Source organism: Manis javanica, chromosome 6, assembly GCF_040802235.1.
Source record: "Manis javanica isolate MJ-LG chromosome 6, MJ_LKY, whole genome shotgun sequence".
NCBI classification, from domain to species: Eukaryota; Metazoa; Chordata; class Mammalia; order Pholidota; family Manidae; genus Manis; species Manis javanica.
In genome coordinates, this window is record NC_133161.1 from 42,571,680 (window position 1) to 42,594,490 (window position 22,811).

The 22,811-nt window shown below is 38.2% G+C and overlaps 1 protein-coding gene across 6 annotated transcripts in view; it reads right to left on the reverse strand.

The window, feature by feature from the left end:
* Positions 1-2,904: 2,904 nt before the first annotated feature.
* Positions 2,905-22,811, reverse strand: part of BBS9 (Bardet-Biedl syndrome 9) — a 479,017-nt gene continuing 459,110 nt past the window's right edge. For 5 of the 6 annotated variants that reach the window (XM_073238618.1, XM_073238620.1, XM_036990555.2 and 2 more), the window contains 2 exons: positions 3,940-4,050; positions 2,905-3,724 (listed from right to left, as the gene is read on the reverse strand). In XM_073238618.1, coding sequence (XP_073094719.1) covers positions 3,693-3,724; positions 3,940-4,050 — 143 coding nt within the window. In that variant the 3' untranslated portion in view covers positions 2,905-3,692. The remainder of the gene's footprint in view (positions 3,725-3,939; positions 4,051-22,811) is intronic. The other variant, XM_073238619.1, reaches the window with a different exon arrangement.

The following is a 22,811-nucleotide window of genomic DNA, read 5'->3' on the forward strand; positions in this document are numbered from 1 at the left end:
TGTAACAAAATCATTTTCAAATAATACCAAGATTAATTCATTAAGAAAAATGACTAATTTCAAATAGAAGTAATAAATTGACTCTTGGATTGCTTAGTAATCTAGCTAATGAAGAAGAATGAATCATGTGAAGACACTGGAAAATATTTAAATTTCTTGGTGCTTTGATATAAATTATTGGTGATGATGAAGATGACTTCAGTGAGGACACTGATGATAAACTGACTAATAAGTTGTCAATTCAATGACTATTTAAAATTTATCACTGTACAATATAACTTAGAATGCCCTGAACTCTGACACTGCAGATAGGAAAGAAGTTTAATAAAAGTTTTCCTAAAAATGCAAAGAATCCTAAAAACTTATACATTGCTAACAATAAATTATAAAGCAGAATGAAATTTTTACAATCAGTAATTTTTTAAATGTTTGATCAACAATGCCAGAGGAAAGTTTGATTATCTTTCAACTCATTCTATAGAAAATGAAATTACAAAATTGTTGATAATTGAGGAGGTAAATAATGTACAGCCAAGAATATCTGAAGTATTAAAAAGCTGTATCAAGCAGTTAATAATACAAATACGTTATTTTTATGGATTTCAGTTTTGTGATATTTGTGGCAATTGTCAGCTTTTTACACATGTATAATTTGATCTTATTTCTTTTTTATTATAAATAAATACACATTTTTGTACCTAGTGTTATATTAAAATTTTTTATTCTTTTTCTTTAAAAGTGCTCCAAAATTAGCACTCATGGAAAAATAAATGTCATGAATACTGAATTTTTAAGACTCATACCTCTCTTTAAAGCCAAATTAAAGTAAATACAGTAGGAGAGTCATAGCCTCTTCATAGCACAATCTGCAAAAAATAAATTAAGACCACAGCCAATATTCTAAATCATTGATTTTTTTCCATATCTCTGTGACTTGCTGACTTCTGTTAGGTTAGCGGAACGATTGATACAATGAAGATTTACTAAAACAGTAGAAAGAATCCAAGAACAATTGTGTCCAAGGAGTTTGCAAATTTCTCCTAACAGGAAGGGAGAATCCAACTTCTGAAATAGAGTACGTGAGAGATGGTGTGTTAGGAGGGGTGGAGTTCATGACTTCTCAAAAGAGAAGCCTGCCCACCAGCAACAGTGAGCAGGAAAATCTTGAGAGGTGCCAAAACTGATTTATACTCACCCCCCACAAACCCATTACAGAAATGATTTAAGGGGCTTACTGGGACCCATGAATACAACAAGAAAGAATATGCTAAAAAGTGGAGCAAAATAAAAAGACAAAAAAGAGGAGAATGTAGTAAGCCAGCAGAAAATGGGACCCAAAGTGTTTCCACAGTGCCTTCCCCATTGTTCCAAGAGGGCCTCGACGGCCACTCCTAGTGTCCAGGCGAGAAGTTAATTTATTCAGATCAAGCCTTGAAGGAAGAATGGGATCTGGGTTGAACATTTCCTCTGGCATTGTTGAACATAATTAAAATGAGATAGCAGAAAACCTGAGAATCAGGGGTTTTGCCACTATTTTCCCACATCAGCCCAAATAGAGACTTGTTCTCTTACCCAGAGATTTAGCACTGGGGAATGTGATCCCTCTAACAGGCATCTTACTCTCATTAGGCCTTGGCAGTTGTGCTGTACTATCAGTTAGACCTTTTAAAGTCCAAATTAACAAAACCCTTAACATATCCACATAGCTTCCATAATCTGCAAAAATAGAAAAATAACAACAGCTAATTTAACAGGTAAACACAGAAAGGCTATATAGAAAGGGAAGCATCTGATACAATGCCAGTAGCCTCTTATTGCTTTTTCAGAACCCTCTCTGACATTGTTTTGTATTTAACTGATACATAATTTGATTTTTGCATCAAAAGATTTTATCCACATAAAAAGAAAACTATAATTTTTAATATAGTTTTATGTTCATATTACTGCCATAAATTATAATAATGTCATTTTGATGATACTATATTATACTCTGGACCCTTTAAAATTATTGGAGCACAGTGTCCAAGTAGACTGCTCTCTAAAAGTCATGCTGGTAACATACCAAATGCTAAACAATAAAAGCACATTACTAATTATTATTTATATCACTAACACTGATATCTTGACTGATACACACAAAGATAGTGTCTGTTCTCTTATCATGACAGCAATACATATTCATTAAAGAATACTCCGAAAAAAAAATCAGCAATAGGAAGAAAATAAAAGATCATAATGTGCAACCAAAGCTTCAGTTTTATATTATGGAAAATAGAGAGAGAATCAAAAAGCAAAGGGGAAGAATTGGGGAAAATAGGTGAGTGAGAGAAAGACTGATCAAGGCAGATGAACATAGAAACACAAGAGAGAAAAAGAAACTGAGTTAAAGAAAGGCAGTTAGAAGGATACATACAAATAGCACCTGACTCAAACAAGAGAGAGAGAGGGCAGAGAGGAGCACATGACACAGGCACAGTATAAAAAATAACCATGGGGGCCAAATATCCAGAGGGGACATGACACAGAAAAACATTTTTAAGTAGTATACTTCTCTAGTAACCTCTGTTGAATGAAGCTGTTAAAGATGATCAGAAGTGATGTGTTTTTGCAACTACAGGCATATCCAGAGCTATGGTATCTTTTACTGGTCTCCACAGGCTGGATGAAATTAACCCTAATTGTTGATTCTGGCCCAATGGCTAGAAGTTATTCCACTTCTGCACTTGACAATTGAAACTATTAAATCTTCTGCTGCATCTCCTTGAAAAAGAATGCTAGAAATAATAAACAATACATCCTCCACCATTTTTGACATTTCACATACAGAAAATCCATGAACCATTTCCACCTTTGTACTAAGAGGCATTTTAAACCGGCACAGACATAATTTGTGTTTCAATAAATCAGTCTTGCCACTACAATTTTAACTTGAGATTGGCAAAATTTCCTTTATTTGTTGCATATACAAACTTTACATTTTAATTGTAATAAAGTGTGAAACCTTTTATAACCTGGATTTAAAAAATGTATCACCCCCATTAGGTAATGAAAAGAGGATGTTAATGTACTAGCTTCCTCAAAAATAATTTAACATTTTCATATAGCAGAAAACTTACCTCTTTCCATGTTTAGCCTAATAGAGTAAATTATATGAAAGTTCTGCAGTTTCTCTTACTTATAAAACAATCACATTCAAGTCTTACCATAGAGTAGCAGTTTTCAATTCCTTTCCTATAAAGAAATGATGTAAAGAAATCACTTATATAACATAACCTTCTGATTATAAATCAATACAAGATGTTGTTTGACAATGAGATGCTTTATTAAACTTGATACATTTACTGTTATAAGAATTCTGTGAGAAAAAAATGCGCTATCAAATTATTTTGGATATAGGTCTCTGCACTACAAAGTCTGTCCCAAGAAGATGTCATTTCACTACATCCTATGGCTGCAAGCAGGCAAATGACAAAAAAGCAGCGACATCCTTTCCTGGTAAGACAAATTTCAATTGTCACCTAGTTACAATCCTCCTACCAAAAGAAAAGTCCCTATCTGTACGCAGTGCCATCTCTAGGCAGGGGAGCTGGGTGAAGCACCTGACCAGCCCTACATTTGTGCTTGGTTTGAGGTCCACACACGATCAGCCTCAGAAAGGCCATCTTCCCCTCAACCAGACATCTCTGCTTGAACTATTCCGAGACTTCTTGGAGGGGTGAAACTTCTGGAAAAAAGAAAGACAGCGAGAAAGAGAAAAAAAAAAGGTCTGAATATTCAAAGAAATATGCAAATTATCAAATTCAGCTGCACCACTGCCCAGGGGAAGAATGAATTAGTTGGAAACAAGCAGCTTTGCAAAATGCTCTCTGAAATAACAAAAACTGAAGAGTGTGTCACTGTTCCTGACATAGCATTTGTGAAGGCTACTCATTCTCTTACCAGGTATGGGGGTCTCTTCAATGAGATGCTTGTGGTTGGTAAACAGTTCAGTGGAATCTTGCTCAATCGATCTTTCCTCTAGGTCTGATTCTGGGATCGTAGTACACCCACCTAGTCGAAAAATAAAAACAATACTTTAAACAATGTGTAGGAAAATCTGCCTGTCAACACGGCAACCACAGCTTAAGAAATACCAGTCATAAAGATAATAAATGACGTGACAACAGTCTTCAGGAGCAATCCAAAAAGAATACTCTTAAATGCCTCTCTTTGGTGAAAATCCTGGGAATGATTTATTGCTCTCAAAGACATATTATACTATGATCACTTAGCAACAGCAGCAATGGTGCTGTCTTTAAATTTACCCTTTTTAAAGTCAGAAAGGACAAACCTCTAGCGTATGGGATATTCATACTATAATGGCACCTCAGCAGGAATTCTTTTTAATACCAGACCATCAGAAACTATAAAAGAGATATAGCACATTGACTGTGAGGAGAAAAAAAGTCTCCGCGAGCAAGAGGAAGGCTGCGGGACTGTGACTGTGGTGGTATTTCTCTGCTATTTGCTTCTCTCCCTGAATCCCGACACCTCACAGCGCAGACACAAACACTTCATAATTCAACAGTAAAGCCATGAACTGCACTGTGGAAGCTTTCAGTTCTAAGTCAACTCCCAGGTGATTTGAGGAAGAGCTGCCACCGCTGCCCTTTTAAAATCCTGGCATAAGTCATTCGATTTTATCCACCAAAATCTTGTATGGGAAACTCACATGAGAATTTCCTGACATCTGTGACTTGATTCGACTACTTTGCCATCATTTCTTGGAAATGTACTAAATGCTGTATATACTATACATATTTTTCCCAAAGCCATTCTCTTGTTAATGAAGTGTGATTTTTTCCTTCTTCTTCTGTCGCTTATGGTACCCTGAGTCCAGAGCCTCCATACTTAGGTCTGGCTCCCTGCATGAAGGGGTGTCCAAAGAAGCTGCACCGGTTTGCAGCCACACCATTCACAGGAGAGGGAAGGAGTGCGCCTTCCCACGCATCCCCACACCTCAATTATGAAAAAGAAATTGGTGCTGAGGGAAACTTAGAGAAAAGCATCCTCACACTCACAAAATACAATTAGAAGTAGGTCAGAGGTTCCCAAACAGGAAATGTTAGAATTATTCATCAGTGCAAGGAACTCAACCTGTTATATCTGAAAAATGGTAAGGGTCCCATCTATAAAGTGAACCAGGTTTATTTTTCATCTCTTTCCAAAGCCTATAGATCATAGTAACAATAACCATCATTATCAAATACTAAGTGCTATAAATTCTGCCCATACTATCTCACTTAGTTCCTACAAACCACACTATGAAATAGATATTATTCTCATTTTACAGATACAGAAACTGAGGTACCACAAGATTTGGCACATTGCCCAGGTCTTACAGCTCCTAAGAAGTAAGACAGAATTCACCCTCAAGCCTGACAACCCTTGGAGCCCCTGCTGTCTCACCGCTGGCCATGTGGTTTCCAGATGCAGCATCTGCCAACCAGGCACTGTGACTGCAGGCAGCACTGCTGAGAGGCTGTGAGGTCGGGGCAGGCTATGAGGTGCCAGGACTGCCAGAGGAGCCCAAGAAAGAGCACCCTTCTTCTCTTCCTGAACCCCCATTTCCATCTTGACTGGTACATGCACATCTCTGCATGACAACAGAGCTTCTCTACAGGACTGGCTTCTAAAATTTCCCATCTGGCTATACTGATACTTTTGTATGATACAAAAATGAAGAAAAGTAATTAGTAGAAAAATGAAATGAACAATATGCACAATAAACCATCTTTTAGTGTTAGTCAACTTAGTACAAGTTACCTGTCAATTGCTACAAGTTTCTAAACACTCATTCTCACTTTCAGATCACACAAAATTTGTAGACAGATGCTCAGCTTCTGACCAGACTCTGCAGAGCACAGACTTCAAGATACAGTCCACCTTAATTAACATGATAAATAGAATTAGAGTTTCAAAAGGATAATTCCGTTAACTACTACTCCTAATTATCTCAAGTTCAAATAGCCAGTAAACTCATTTTGACAGCAACAGGGGCTTCTCACCAAAATTCTGAACAAACAGGGGTTTACCCTCTATTTACATAAGTAGTTGAAAGATCATTCAACTCTGAGACTTTTTTTTAGAGATTCCAAGCTATCCTCAAACCTGTTTCTGCATTCAAAAGCAAATTATAAAATAGCTGAATTTCCTCCTCACCAGGTAGAACATCTTATCAAAAAAGAATAGCAGGAAGGAATTTCTAAGTACTGTCAGAAAAGCAAACAGAAATAACAATAAAAAAGAGCTTAGGCCCTCTCTCTCCAGGTTGTTATTGTGGTATTAACTATAAAAGTTATCAAGTGCAAAGGTCAAGATAGGAGACCAGGCAGAAACAAATGTGACTATCATCTAGAGTACTGGAGATCAAAATTAGAATGCAAGGTAAGTGTGGCAGGCTGGTAAGTGTGTAACCAGTGGGAAAAAAAGCAAAGCACTGATCTTTTGTGTTTGCCCATTCCTGTGGTGAAAATACTCCCACTGTGCCCAATTTTAAGCAACCAATATGACATCATCAAGTGTAGACCATGGCAGAGATGTACAGGCACACACCATTAGATAGCACTTTCACTATACAGCTTCTGCAGACACAAATAACCGTAAGAACATAGATAATAGTAAAATGTAATAAAATAATTTGAGAGGATCCAACACTGAAGGCAGGCATGGCACAGAAAATTTAATGCTATGTTCTGAAGCCTTGACTCAAATCGTGGCTCTGCATTTGCAAGCCATGTGACCCTCTTGAGCAAGTTATTTCACTTAAATGAGCCTCAGTTTCCTTATCTATAACCTAGAGACTATGGCAGCCCTACCTCAAAAAGGAGAAATCAGTAAATGTGCGTATTAAGTGCCTGGCACATTGAAAAGCACATTAAGTTCTGACTATTTATTTTCAGGTCAAAGTTAGGGACATTAAAAGAAGAGTAACTAGGCCAAGATAGAGGTCCCCGCAGGTGGAGTCTAAAGGGGTAGGGTTCACACAAGCTGATAAAGCCATGGGACCAAAGTCACAGCTCTGCAGCGGGAAAGCAAGTGTCCAGAAACCTTAAACACATGGTGCCCCTCTGAAGTTGACTGTTCTATTTTACACATACCCTATCTGGTATCTCTGCTACTGGATCTGCTGAGTTCTACTATTTGACTCTACCCCAGGTGAATCCTGGTGGCCCAGTTTACCTGCCTCACTTTATAACTTTATGATTCAAATAGCTTAAACCAGAGGTTAGTCAGATAGTAAATATGTCTTCAGCTCCACAGGCCATGTGATCTCTGGTGCAATTACTCAATTTTTGCCATACAATATGTAAACATGAATGAACATCGGTTGTATTCCAATAAAACTTTATTTACTAAAACAGACAGTAGGTCAGACTGGGCCCATGGGTTGTAAGTAATCCAAGGCTCATGGAAAGCTACTCTTCATAAAGTATCTTAATTCTAAAGGTTCCTAGAGGCATTTAACACTACCAGACCATCTAATAGTATTATTACAATTAGAGAAAGAAGGACAATTACAACAACCACAACAAGGAGGAGGAGAGGAAACAGCAGTAGTAGTTATTGTTGTTTAAGAACATACTGTTTGCCCTATAAATGCTCTTTTTGGGGGCAGTGATAAACTTTTTTAAAACAGACTTTGCTTTTTGTTTTAATTAAGGTGATATACAATCTTATAAAGGTTACACATGAGCAACACTGTGGTTTCAACATTTACCCATATTATTAAGTCCCCCACCCCATTGCAGTCACTGTCCATCAGCATAGTAAGATGCTATAGAGAATAGACTTTACTTTTAACAATTTTAGATGTACAGAAAATTTGGCTGCTAGTACAGTGAATTCCCGTATCCTCTGCACAGTTCTCCCTGTTGCTAACATCTTGCATTAGTGTGGTACATTTGTTATGATCATGAACCAACATTGATACCTTATTATTAACTGAAGTCCATAGTCTATTCCAGTTTCCTTAGTTTTTACCTAATGTCTTTTTTCTGCTTCAGGATTCCATCCAGAATACCACATGACATTAGTTGTCACTTCTCCTTGGCTCCTCTTGGTTGTGATAGTGTCTCAGACTTTCCCCGCTTGTGAAGGCTTTGACAGTTTTGAGGAGTACCAGTCAGGCATAGCACAGGATGCCTTTCTACTGAAATAAGCCTGATGTATTTTTGTGATTAGACTGGGGGTAATTTTTATAGGTTTCTTTTCATAAATTCATTGGGTTTCCAATATTTTGAGCTATCTTCATGTTCTTATTTTTTGCTCTCTCCAAAGTGAAAGCTGTGAGGACAGTGAGTGGAGAAGCCACTGCAGAGGAAGGAGGCCACCAGTGCAGCTGGACTTAGACTGTGCAGCTGGCAGCAGTGAAGGAGGCTGCATCTAGCTGCAGAATACAGGCCCCCTCTGTAAAATGAGGGTCTTAATGGGAAACATTGTGAGGTTACATGAGACCATGTACACCTAGCACAGTGCTTAGCACACAGCACATTTTATCATCTCTGCCCTCTATTAACTTTTCTGGCATAGATGCACTTTCTGCACCTTTTTTGTGGACTCAAAGAACTGCAGCTTTTAGTTCAACCACCTTCATTTAGTAGATATGAAAACAGAGGCTCAAAGAGGGTAGCTGATGCCCCTAGCTAGTCCCAGAGCTAGTTCTGGTTCTTCTGTTTCCTAAACCACAAAAGCTTTCTCAAGAACACTTCTTTTTCCAGAAAGATCTCAATGGATTTGATTGAGAGCTGGATGTCTGAACTAGTACTTGCTGTCAATGATACAGAAAATCTAGAGGGTTAGCAAGTTGTTCTTTGGGTTTACTTTAGGACTTTGCTGACTTATTTTCTTGCAATACTGCCCTTTAAATCAGCTGGGTGCATGGATGAGAATGTTCCATTCCTTCAGGGAGAAAATCTTTTCTTCTTTTTTCTTCATATATTTCAGAGGAATCAAACAACGAGGCACTTTGAGAATCACAAATAACCACAGACCCTGCTCTGACTTGCCAGCCAAAGAATCTTCTGTTCACGTGACCTGAATTACCATTTGGAATTAAAAACAGCAAAAACCTCAAAAATATACATCAGTGACATTTTTCACTTAATTAAGATTTACTTGATGGATAAAGTGAGGTTTTTATAGGTTAACATTCAGATTTCAATTCAGAGGTTTTATAATTCATGTTAAGTGTGGGGAATAGATGCTTTAAAGGAACATTTCACTATCTTAAATATGAAGAGCTTTCCTAAGAAACTATGAGTAGTTTAAAAATTCTCCATAGTCATTGGGAAGTTTCATTCTTTATCCTGTCTCTCTTTATCTATCTATATGTGTATGTAGAAGATTTTCCCTGATAATTCTACTCTATTCATTTTTCTAGTGTTTTCAACTAATATTTTTCCTAGTCCAAGGAGACTGTCAGCTATAGAATGCCAAGTACCCTACTATATGCTCATGTAGCAATTTTAGCTGAGTATTTAGAAACTCTTTTGGTGAAATGGATGCATGGAAGGAAGGGGGGTGGGTAGAAGAGAGAGGGCGACAGAGGATGAAAAGAAAAGGGAGGGAAAGGATGAACCCCCAATGTATTCTGTTGTCCTGTGTGTACACTCCTCAGTAAGATATTTGGGGGGATTTACTAAAGGCGTAGATGATAAAATATTAAAGCATAAAAAAACATTAACAGAAACATGTAATACAGAATAGGAGTTATAGCTAGCAAGAATTGTGGATAAAACAGAGACAAACACTTAAACAAGGGCTACAAAATGCAAAAATCTCTGGAGGAAAAGTGACTGTACTTTCCCAGATCAATCCTCCACTGACCTTTCTTGCTTGGACTTGAGATTTCCTTAAAAGCACACCATAATTGAGATATCCTTAAAAGCTATGGTTGGAACTTTTTTGACTAATGACTGCGTTGTGTGTATGCATGTGAGCCATTTTGGAGAGTCAGCATTTCTGTGAAACTGGGTTTATAAAGGTGCTTACTGAATAGATGCTTTCCTGAAAAACATAAATATATATAGGAGAAATACAATAAGCACAGATCTCATTGAATCACATCCTAGAAATTAAGCCTTCAGAAATGTAATATATTGCTAAACACTTTTTTACCATAGTATGGTAAATCAGGTTGACATCATGACGATACTGCTTCTCTCAAGGAGGAACTGGAGGACCTAGGTCCATGTCTTCTTCATCTCCACTTCCATTCTGCCTTTTTCTTTGTTGTAATGCAGAGCCATCCTACTCTTAACATGGTACAATTTTACAGTTTCAAAATCATCAAAGCAGAAGAAAATGCCTTTCTCTATAGTCTAATGTTTCCAGTTCTGACATACGATATTTTTCTATGTTCCTTGTAAGTTCATTCCACAACTTTTATTTCTCTGTATTTGCAGATGCCATGCTGACCTCATTGATAGTAACTGATACACCAGCAACAGCGAGATGACGATGGTTAGCCAGGGAGGCAGGTGAAGGTCATCGGAACATATGTCCAGCATGAAATCCTGTGGGACGTTTGGGAATTCAATTCCAATGCCTAATAACAAACTTTGATTCCCCCAAACACACAGCGAGAACTTAAAATTTATGTTCAAGACTATGCATGTACCTATGCTTGAAAATACTTCCATTTCACACCTTAACAGCAAAGACCAAGCATGTCAGTAAAAGTGAGTCTAATATATTTTAAGAAGTCTAGCATGTGTCTCAGCAAATTTTAAAGCCCCCATAAAGGTTGAACATTAAGACCCTTGGGATGTACAGACTCCAGTCAGAGTATGGATTTAAGAGAGCAGGGTGCTCCTGGCATTAAGGTATTTATAGACATCCAAGTGTTCTTTTAGCTGGGCCACCACTTAGAAATTAGGTCCACTTGGTACAGAGGATTAAGAAATACAGTAAGATAGCCATTTTCATCTATTGATAATTATATAAACAGAATGTACCAAGGAGAAAGTCCTATTTACAAAAAAGCAAGCACAGTTCATAAATCCTACAGATTGGAATGGATCCAGGTTAAGAATTTCTCCAGATGTCAGTCTGTAAACAGGACTTCATAATGTGAATTCCTCAATTAATTGTTGGCAAGAGTGATCTGTACACTGTATTCATGCATTATGACCCCCTACCATATGTAGGTGAGTTGCTGTCTGGCCCTATCAATCCTTAACCAGTTATGACACAACAGATCTCAGGAGAAAGAAGCTCGGGTCAGCACAACTTCTTCTGATGTAGAAAGAAGTTACCATAAAATTACTGCTCAGGAACTTGGAGCTTTGCTCACTGAAGGAAATGAGAACTCTCCTGTTTATTTGCATTACATCTGTTTTTCTAACACATTTAGTTCTTAACCTGGAGCACTTGGAAAGACACACATGCAGTAAGAGCATAAACATGGAACTTAAAAGAAAAACAACAAAAAACTACTATTTTGTTAAAGTCTCTAATCATAGTGTTTGCCCCACATGTTAACAAAGCCATTAAATCCTCCAAACAAGACTATAAAAGTATGACGGAGCCATTGTGAGAGGTGGGAAAAAAAGAAAGTTAACATTTGCATTTTTCCTTGCCAGTTGATCAATGTCTGAAGCACTCTGCAACAAAATGTAACATAGACTGTCTTGCAACTAGGTCTTTTCTATACTGATAAGTACAGTATTTTCTTGTTCAAAAAGAAGCTGACTGTGGTTTTTAATTTCCATTTTGTCCTAAATCTTAAGGAAATCCAATGTATAACTAGAAAGGGACATAATTTTAAGACATTTCCATTTCAAATACTTTCCTCTCCTAACTCCCTCTTCAGAGACCAACTCTCTCTCAAAAGTACACATGTACAAATAAAACATTATAACTACAGTTGAGAAAGAATGGAAGCCAATAGTTCTGCAATAATAATTTCTTTAAAAAATGAAATTAAATAGTAAGAACATAACTCGTTTGCTTGGACACTGCATAATAAGAGGGCCAGTGTTTTTCACAGCTTCCCTCTTGCATCAAGTGGCCCTTAATTCCCCAATGATCATGGCAACATTTCTTCAACTTGGGGTTTTTCCCACAATTAATAATTACAGAGTCTAGGTGGTGATTATGAAACCAAGAGTTCAACTGGGTCACTCTGGTTATAAACAGGTTGAAGTAAAGAGAAGAGAACACTACGGTTCTGGAGAGGGCCTGTTTCAGCATATTCTTTTGCATATGATGAGGAATCTGAATAAAGACTCAGTACTCATTCCAAAGCGACCCTATTATCTAATGATATATTTCTATGACAGCCCATTAAATGATGTCATATTTTGCAGAAGAGGGAAATGTACATAGGATAACAGACCAGCCCGCTGATCACGCAAAGGGACATGGTCAGCATCACTATGTCCTGAGCAAAGTTAAGTAAGTCTGAGCCTTAGTTTCCTTTCCTCTGAAATGCAGCAAATACAGTATTTGCTCTTGAGAGATGAAGACTAAGTTAGTTAATGCTTGTAAAATGGTTATCACAGAGCCTGGCACAGAGTAAGCATTCAATAAATGTCAGTTATTATTTTCAGGACTAACCCCCCACCATATGTTAATCATTACGGTTATACCCAATTACACATGAAGTAGCAAGCCATGAGGACAGCACAAATTTATATTTGACATGCTAAAAAACACTCAGGTAAAAACTGAGGATGGGGTAAGCAAACCAGTGGTGGAAAGTTTCCAGCTAGACCTGTGGCCATAGCCAAAATTGTTAAAGAGGCAGTAAAATTAAACTCACTTGACAACAGTGCACATATTCCTTTTGAGATGAAATCATGGGCAATCTACTGTCCTAGATAACCACTGATCTGAGATCATAGTAGGAATTTTAAGAGGACTCACATGATGATGATCAGGGTACATAATCACATTCACCATTTTCTATTTACCAGCAGGGCCATTACTACTGAGAAATGCAAAGCCACAAGATAATATGACATAAATGGATGAAACATTAAGATAAAAGGGTAAAAGAGTGGTAGGTTTGGTTTCTCATGGGAAATTGAAATGGCCAGTAGATGAACCTTAAAACAGGAAGTCTGCTGACCTAGTGTTACTAAACATAGGAGGCAGCCAAGAAGCGGAGGAATAAAGCAATGTATTTAAGTGTATGCCTTGAAGGAAGCAAACACCAATTATTTTTATGTGACTTTAATTCTCCTAGTGAATACTTTATGGGTGTTGGCAAGTCCTCCTGGAAAAGGCAGGGATTATTAACGAAAGATTCAGTGGCAACTGCTTACCAGCGTTCTATGAAATAATGCTTAACAAAGAGTCATTTAGTTCAGACCTCATCTCTAAAGATACAGAAATAGTAAGGATCCTTAAAAAAATATTGAAGGTTTATGTGCACATACACAATCCTTTCTAATTTAGTTTCCAGATGATTCTATAGCCTGTGTGATAAAAATATAAGCTTCCCACAGAAAAATAAACACAGAAAGGGAAGGAGTTAAACAATTTTTTTCTCGCATGCAAAGAGTAGGCGCTTAATATGTACTTGTTGATTTGAAAAGGAATTCGGGAAATTTGAAGAAATACACAGGAAACAGTCTTTTAAAAGTTATCTTTGAAGAATGTTCTACCACATCATTCCAGAATTGAAGGCTGGTGACAGCCCACTAACATACAGGCTAATAAATCTGGGGAAATGCCCAATCAGCTCCTACATTCTATCTTGCTTCTCAAAGAACTTAAGCCATCCACTCAGGCAAATTCTTACATTGTGCAAGATGAAATCTCTCTAGCTAACATCTTTCTCTCAGAATTCTCTAGTTGCTTGAAGATCATGGGCTCTGGAGCTAGACTGGCCGAATTTTAATGCAAGCTCACCTTGTTACTTGAGTTACTCTTTCTCAATTTCCTTGTTTGTAAAATGTGGAGAATAACTGTAACTTGCTCATAGGGTAATTGTAAGGATTAAATAGATAACCTGTGAAAGCACTTCAAACAGTGCCTGGCTCAGTGAGTAAGTGACGTATGAGCATTATAATAATAAGGACTGCTGTCATCACCATCATCATCCCTGCCTTCTACTGCTAAAATCTCACCTAAGCCTGAGAGTCTCGTACAAGCTGAAGGGAAGGAGGATGCTAAACTTTCAAAAGGAAAAGAGCAGCAGCTATAACTGTCCTCCAGGAAAACAAACTATTGTGTCAGCTAGTCAAAGAAAACCTTAATTGGTTGTCTGGTCTGGCAAAAACAGTGGTCAGTACGAAATAACCTCTTGGTAAAAAAAGAACAAAGATTGGGAGCTGGATAACTAATAAAGGACAAGAAACATCAAAGCAGGATGACTTACTGCCCCCTGACCCAGCCCTTCTGCACCTTCCTCATCTCTTTGCTCCTCTTGGCAGCAGAACTTCTCCAAAGAGTTGTCTCTATTTGCTGTTTTCAATTCTTCTCTGTTCCTTTTTCTTGCACATCCATCCCAGTCTAGCCCTTGCCTCTACCCCTCCACAAATACTGCTTGTGTAAAGATCACGAATGACTTTCACACTGCTAAACCTACTGGACAATTCTTAGCCCACAACTTACTTGACCCTTTAGCAGCATTTGACACAACTGATTGTTCCATCTGAACAATCGGAAGCTCTTTCTTCACTTGACTTCTAGGATACCACATTCTATTGATTTTCCCCTCACCTCATCGCATGCTCCTTCTCAGTATCCTTTGCTGGTTCCTCTTTTTCTTCCAAACCTCATAAAAGTCAGAATATCCTGCACTCGGTTTTGATCCTCATCTCTTTTTCTAAAATCACTCCTTTCATGACCTTACCCACTTTCATGGCTTTAAAATCACATTTTCATACTGCCAACTCTTAATCTTATAACTTTGGCCCAGAGTTCCCTCCTGAACTTCAGACTCATACCCAACCACTTACTCTACATCTTCACTTGGATTTCTAACAGTATCTCAAACTCAACAGATCCCAAACTGCACTCCTGATCATCCCCACAAACCTGGTCCACCCCACGGCCTTTCTCATCTCAACTTTGTCCTTCTGGTGGCTCCAGCCAAGTTTCTGGGGTCATTTTGGCCTCCCTTCTCCCTCTCACACATCATGGCCACACATCATGTAGAAGCAAAATTCTATTGCTTCTACATTTCAATATATGTAGAATCAGACCACTTCTTACCATTCTTACCACCATTACCATTTTGGTGCAATCCACCATCACCTCTTACCTGAATTATTGCTAAATTACTTACCTGAGCAACCTTCAAACTGACTGCCCTCTTCCACCTTTAACCCCTAATAGTCTATTCTCTATACAGCAGCCAAGGGACCTTGTGAAAATTAAGATTATATTCCTTGTTTCAAAATGGTCCTCTCAATTACACCCAGAGAAAAGACAAAAGTGGGCCAAAGGCCATACACAATCTGACTCCTCTGACCTCATCTACCCGTCTGCCGTGCTGGCCTCCTTGCTGTCCCTGGAACATGCTAGGCCCATTTCCTTCACCTGGATCCTTACCTCTCTGATCTCTGCATAAGTAAATCCATCACTTTCTTCAAGTCTTTGTTCAGAAGTTGCCTTGTCAATAAAGCCTACTCTGACAACCCAATTTAACATTCCTCTGACATTCCTCTTCTTTTTCTGTAGTATAGTACTTACCATCTTTTAACACTGACACTAATGTTATTTTTCTAACATTGTACAGTTTACTTATTTCCCTTGTTTGCTGTTTAGTATCTCCCCGATAGAATAAGAGCTCCAAAACTGCGGGAATCTTTGTGTGGTTTGTTTGCTGCTGTATCTCAAGCCCTAGAATAGTGCCTGGCACACAGTAGGCACAGTAATTATTATTTGTCGACTTGAATGATTACACACACTAAGAGATGAGGAGGAAGCAATGGAAACTGAAGTTCTATTTCTTATATAACATTATCTGCTTTTTCCACTAGAAGGTTAGAAAGTAATTATAGCAGAACATTAGACTAGAACCTCTTCTTCCTACCTCTCAGGATACTTGGTTGCTCTATGAACCAAAAAAATTCTCAAAAAGTTCCTTGCTTTGTTTGATACACACCTTTAAGAAATAAATCTCACTGGATGATAGATAACACATGGAGAATCTGTGAGACTGAGTACGCACAGTCACAAAATGTCCAGTCCAGAAAAGAAATAAGATCCCAGCAGTAATTTTTGTAGGAGCTAAAGTTAAAAAGAAGTAACAGAACACTTGTAATTCTAGCTCCTGATAATAGTTATTTGTGGATGAAGGGACTGCAAAGGAAGGTACTAAGATATTTGTCTGCTTGGGAAATTTCCCAAAACGAATGAAAAAGGATCCAGCTTATTTCCACTGTGGCATCAAGTTATGGCCTGGAACAGTTTACTTTTCCCAGGCTACTTCAAATCTAAACGTGTTTTTAAAAGCAAGCCCAGTGAAAGATTAGATAAACAACTGGACAATATTTTTTACACTCTGGTAACATAAACATTTCTAATTCCTCCCTAACTCTTTACTAGCATAAATCTCTAATTCCAGAGAAGGTGAATATCCTGAAAGTTTAAGCAGTACTTTGAATTATTCAAATTTCCCTCCATTTCCATCTTATACTTTTTTGGCAACAAAGAGCCAGGTTTTGTCCAAACCATGGTACTATGACCCTCTTCCAATTGTTAAACAACTTGGACTAACCCCAACTCTGCTTGCTTTGAAGATGGAACACAGCCGCCCAGCCCAACAGTTTCTTTTCTTTCTTTCTTACCTCCTATGCGTCCCTGTGCTGCCCTTTTTCAAACCAGGCCTTTATAAACACAGAAAGGAAATGTGAAGCTGTCTGCCTACAAATAAACTATGAAAACAATTTTAAATGGTGTCGAACACAAAAGAGATAGGTTGAAACAGTTGGTAAGGGGAGATAATATCAGTAAGCGGAGAGCTCTCTCTGGCTGAGGAAAAGACCTCCTCATTCCCAGTTCTGTGGGAACACCACAGGGGAGAGGGGAAGGGAGGCAGGGAATGGAGGAAAACCAAGTGTGTGAAAATGCAAAGGGAAGATGATACCCATCCCACAGTACAACCCACATGTCAGGAGGTTTCAGAATAAAAGGAGATGGCTAGGGAAGAAGAGAAAATGCTAGGTTGATAGAGCCATTCCATTTACATCATGTTCAACAGCTTATCGAACAATTTCACTCGACCTTGGTCCTCACAAGTTTGAGCAGTAGAATAAGCGAAAATCTGCACTCCCATGTTCCAGGAAAACCACCCACACACCCAACTAACTTCTCAGCAAGTGACTTAGTACTTTGAATCTCTGTTTCCTCATTTGCAAAATGGACATATCTTAATGAATGACTGTGATGAGTAAATGAGAAATTATATAAAGCATCAGATGCAAAGCCATGCTCAATAACTGGCAGTTATAATAATTAAGAAGATTGACTGACCTAAGGTCAGATAACGAACCAATGATGCTGTTAGGAGGAAAACCTGGGTCTCCTGTGGCGCAGACACTGTCCACACTGCAGTACAGAGAGAAAGACAGAAGGCAGAAACTGAGGGGGCTCAAAAGAAGTACAGATGTACAAGGTACAAACATGCAGTAGAGAAATGCAGGTGACTAAAGATCCAGACTATGGGTTCTGAGGGGTGAAAAACTGTAAGAATGAGAAGAAAGACTGATGCATGAAAGGACAGGGCTAGGGTTTTTTTTAATGATAGTTTAATAATAATTACATTAGCACAATTTTTTAGCATTAATTATATGCTGGTCATGGTGCTACTTAAACTTTACATGTTTGCTCACTTTCAGTGACCTACTAAAAGTCACCACATGGTCAATGAGAGAATCTAGTATATGTTGAGACCAAAATCCAAGCCTTAAGCCATTCCATTACCGTGCTTCTCCCTGATAGAAAAAAAAGACACACAGCAATGGAATTGTGAATTACTGTTAAAACAGGAAGAGTTTTAGACTGGCAAAATTAGGATCAAGGTGTGTACTTCATATCCTCAACAACCACCCACCCCCATCTCTTCCTCAAAAGAAAAGTGAAAGAGTTTGGGAAAATGACTGAAGTTTCACCTCAGTAAAAAAGAAATCAGCATAGAAGTAACTTAAAAGAGCCCAGTGAAGACAGATCCTTAGACCATCTGAAAGGCCCCTTCTACTGTTTAAAAAGAACTCAGAATTGATGGATGCTTCCATAGAATATAATTATAAAGGAGAAGAAGTGGCTCCATAGAGTGGACAAGATTTACAACTAGAAAAATGTGAAATAGTGAAGTGGAAGATAATGCCTTTTCCAACTCCAGTGAGGAAAAGACAAATTCAGTATTCTGAAATTTGGGAAATGTCAAAGGAGTTCATAGAGGAAACATTTTAGTTACACCAAAAATAAAAGAAAATGATCGAAAGAATGATCATCAGGAAGGAAACTAAATATCTTTCTCAGGATGCTGGGCGGTGGTAGAACATTTAATATTTACATGCAGATCTGTTTTCCAAAGTTAGCAGAACCGGACTAAGAAAACCTCACAGAGTCCTGAGGGCAAACTCACAAAGCCCTCACTCTAAGGCAATAATCCACGGTAGGTACAATATCCTCAGACAGACGCTGGACACAGCAGTATTTATAATTTAAGAATGAAACTATCTACAAAAAAATAAAATTATAAAAATGAAACTATCTAAATGTCCAACAGTCAGGATTACAACATCCCACATTTTGTTATACCTTCTCCAGAGATCTTTCAGATAGTTTCTTAACAAGCTCTGCTTTTCTACATTCCTTTGCCCTTATTTAAATTATCAGGAATGTCCTCCCCTAATTTCCTTAAATTCGTATTCTTCATGAATCAGTTTAAAGAATAATAACAATTACAGTAATCATTATGAAAATAATAATAATGGCAATGGCTAACATTTATGAAGAACTTTTAAGAGGCAACTGGTATTCTGCATTACATATATTGCCATTTAATACTGGGTAATACTTGTATTATTTCCACTTACAGAGGAGAAAACTGAGGCATATAGGGGCTAAATCATTTCCCTAAGGTCACACAGCTAGTTAGTGCTAGAGCTAGGATACAAATCCAACCAAAAAAGTTGTTCTAAATCCATATTCCTAGCATTTGGCCTCTCCAGGCCACCTCTTCTGTAAAATTCCTCCTGTCCCAAGCCCAGTCAGGCGCCGGTCTCCCATGATTAAGCACAATCACTGGAATGACAATGACTTTCAGTATGTGTTTACCCATAAATAAATAAACACAAATATGCGTAAGAGTTAGAGAAACTGAAAATCAAGAACCGAAGAATCAAGAACTCTATATACAGAGGGACCCAAGGACGTTAATAAATTATAGATTACAGATCTATAGATTATCTATCTATCTATCAACCAGATGTTGGCTGATAACACAATATCAATCAAAAGACCAAAACTAAAACCAAAAGATAAAGAGGGGGAAGAAGAAAAGAAGTCAGCTCTGAGCACCTACCACCTGCCAGTGTGCTCAGTGCTTCCATGTAAGATATGTCACTCAAGGAGCCAAAAAGGATGAGCCTGAGGGTCCCTCGGAGTTCTATGAAGCTGGTGAGGCTAGTCTGAGAAAAAAAAAATACCTATTTTCACTGACAAGCAGGCCAAACTGTAGATACCAGCTTAATGATGCAGAAGGTTATACCTAGGATAATAAAAAATATATAGCTAAGGAGAGTGGAGGAGGCAGGCCACGATATCACTGAGTCCTGGCCCGGCAGTCCTGTGCCAGAGGCTGGCACCTAAGGCAGGTGTAGCACCAACAGCACAGACGTACCACCGCGGTCCTCACAAAGATCATTCAACAAAGCAGCACAAGGATGGGAAAGATGTTCTCTAAAATTTTTAAAATTCTCTTCAAGTCCATGTAAATATACAATGTGCCACATCAGCTCCTGAGGGCTTCAAAACATCCCATACTAACTGTTTACTGAATGAAATCAAAATGAAAAGCATGTCAGGTGAGTAGAAATAGAACCTAAAGGGACAAGGGTGTCCAGAAATACTGACCACAGAAGCTTGAACTTCCAGGCATCAGACTGATAAAAATTACATCAAATTTTACAGAAAAGAGGACAAAGACCATATCACTCTTCTATTTAAAAGTCTGTAATGGTTCTGCTTGACTTTTCAGGGTAAAGGCTGAAGTTCTCACAATCTGGCCTGGTCTGGCCATAACATTAGCCTCTCCCCAGCTTCCTGTCACAGGCCCCACCTCTCACCACAGCCTGCGTTCTCAGCTGCAAAGGTTCCCAGGCCGCTTCCCTCTGTCCTCACCTTTGTGCCTTTGTGAAAGTAGTGCCTTTCCCTCCTTCTTGCCCTGAACTCCCACTTTTTTCCCCCAAACCTGCTCAAATGTCTGACACGCCTTCCCTGACCCTGACTATGACTATGCTTGACTCAAGGACTTTGGTTCAATATTTGACAAGGTAAAAAGAGGTTAGGGGTAAGTGAGAAAACCACGGGGAAAAAAAGAAAGGTCACAATTTCACAGTGAATCTGACAAAAAAGAACAAATAATCACAATGTTTAGCAAATTCTGGTTCGTTCATGTCTGAATATGTGTAAAATAATTGGAAGAGAAATTGTCCAGAGAATATCAAAGGAGAGGAACAACATGAAAAGAAAAAACAAGAGTACATGAATCTATTAAGAACTTGAGAATGAATATATTTCTGAAAATTGTGTGTGTGGGTATGTGTCAGTCTGTGTTTAAATTCATATAAGTGAAAAACAAACTGAAACAGTGTATATACTATGTGTATTATGGCTTTTATTTTCTAAAATCTCTGTAAGGATAAAATGAGATCATATAAATGATTTTGGAAAGGTTAGACTATCATATAAATGTTAGTGACTGCCATCATTCTGGAACCAGTAAAGGCTTTTACCCCAAAACTCTTAAGATAAACCCTTCTGGCAGGTGATACCTCTAACTTTCATGAAAACAAAACCAGCCATTTATCAGCTGGGCCCTGTTTGTTACTATGAAGGGATGTTCAGGTAAGTACATCTAGCCAAAGTCTCTGAGAAAGTTACAATTGGTTCTTTATTTAAGGTCTATTCGTCAAGTAGAGGTACAGCTAGAAGGGCCATAAAACAAACCTCTGTTTTTACAGAAACAAGGCAAGGCTGAGGGAAAGTAGCTTTTTATGTACAAGAAAATGAGCTTAATGTGCCAGGGCCACGATGTTTACAGAAATAAATGAAAGACTCAGGACATACTGTGACCTTCCATTTTGCCAGTGAGAACTTACTCCTCTATCATTTAATTCTATGAGAAAAACTACTTATTTGAAAGTCATGTGCTTTATAATAGCCATTCCCCATCCCCCGCCAAAAAAGTACAACATATCTTGGCCCAAATGGTCATTAGAATTGAAGAAATGGTTCTTCTCACATACACAGCTTTCAGTAACAGCAGATAAATCTCTGAAGGCTGTGGCCAGTGACTGGTTGTACAAAACAACTTGATAGGGCCAGTCACCAATGTTAAAGAACAATCTTCACTTTTCCCGAAGGCTCTGTCCTGAGTGACACGGTTCACAGTGCAGGAGGGTGAAGCCCCTAAGCCTCCACGTCGCCAAACCATGGGTCCAGTGATATTCATTGAAACCCACAGCACATGAAACTGAAAAAGTCCAAAATTATCGAGCATCCTGGCTGTATCTGTGTCTATCATATATTTGGACTGGAATGACGTTTCTTATACCCTTCAGTTATTTCTAAAAGAGACTAATGAATTTATCCCGTCTGCTAGCTGTATCTGTAGAAGTTTTCCCCTTGGTGAAATTATCCTTTAACAACCTCCCAGGACACTTTCTGGTTCAGTCTCTTGCAGGATTCTTTGATGTTTCTCTGCTCTGTTATGAGCAGCATATGGGTATCCATCACTTAAAAAGGAAAAGGTCTAATTTGGGAACATAATGAATGGCAATCATTCTGCATCAAATAAACAGTTTACTTCTTGATCACCACCCAACTTCATTTCTACCTGACTTCCATGAACTTGCTTCTGAAGTATCTACAGTTACATTATGCGGATGCTGAAAACATATGTTGACAAATTGTCGATACCTTCCGCTGTCTCTGCTAGGCAATGCCACATGACTAGCTTTCTGTTCTCAAGTGACCAGTTGGTTAACCTGTCATCAACTGATACACAACCTGATGGACTGAGTTTCACAACAGAAGACCATGCAGCGCGCTGATAAGAGCACAATGCTGGAGTTAGAATCACAGGGCTACAGTTCCAGCTTCTCAGCCGCATGACTTAGGCGAAGCATCTAAACAATGGAAGCCTCTGTTTAGTCATCTATCAAGTGCAGAAATAACAGTACCTGTCTTGTGGACTTTTTGAAATATTAAATAAGACAACCTATATACATATGGGTCAGGAAGATGAAAATGGTCAATAAATGCTAGTGACTTTTATTTTTATTATGAGTTAAAAACATGATATTCAATAATATTTTTGATTATTTATAGTGTTCCAGTTTTGAATACCGACATACAAAAGAATGTTCTTCATTAAGAATACACCAGTTATTAAATAAACACTATAGACTACTTTTTTTGGTTGTTGCTATGTCCCAAATGAACGAAATTCATCCAGTTGAACATAAGCTATTTAGTTTTCAATTCTTAAACAAACATTTGCATTAGACTCAAAATGAAGAAGGTGAGGGAACTGAGTAATTCTCTGCTTTGAAAATACTGGCTGACTTTTCTTTGCTGCCATC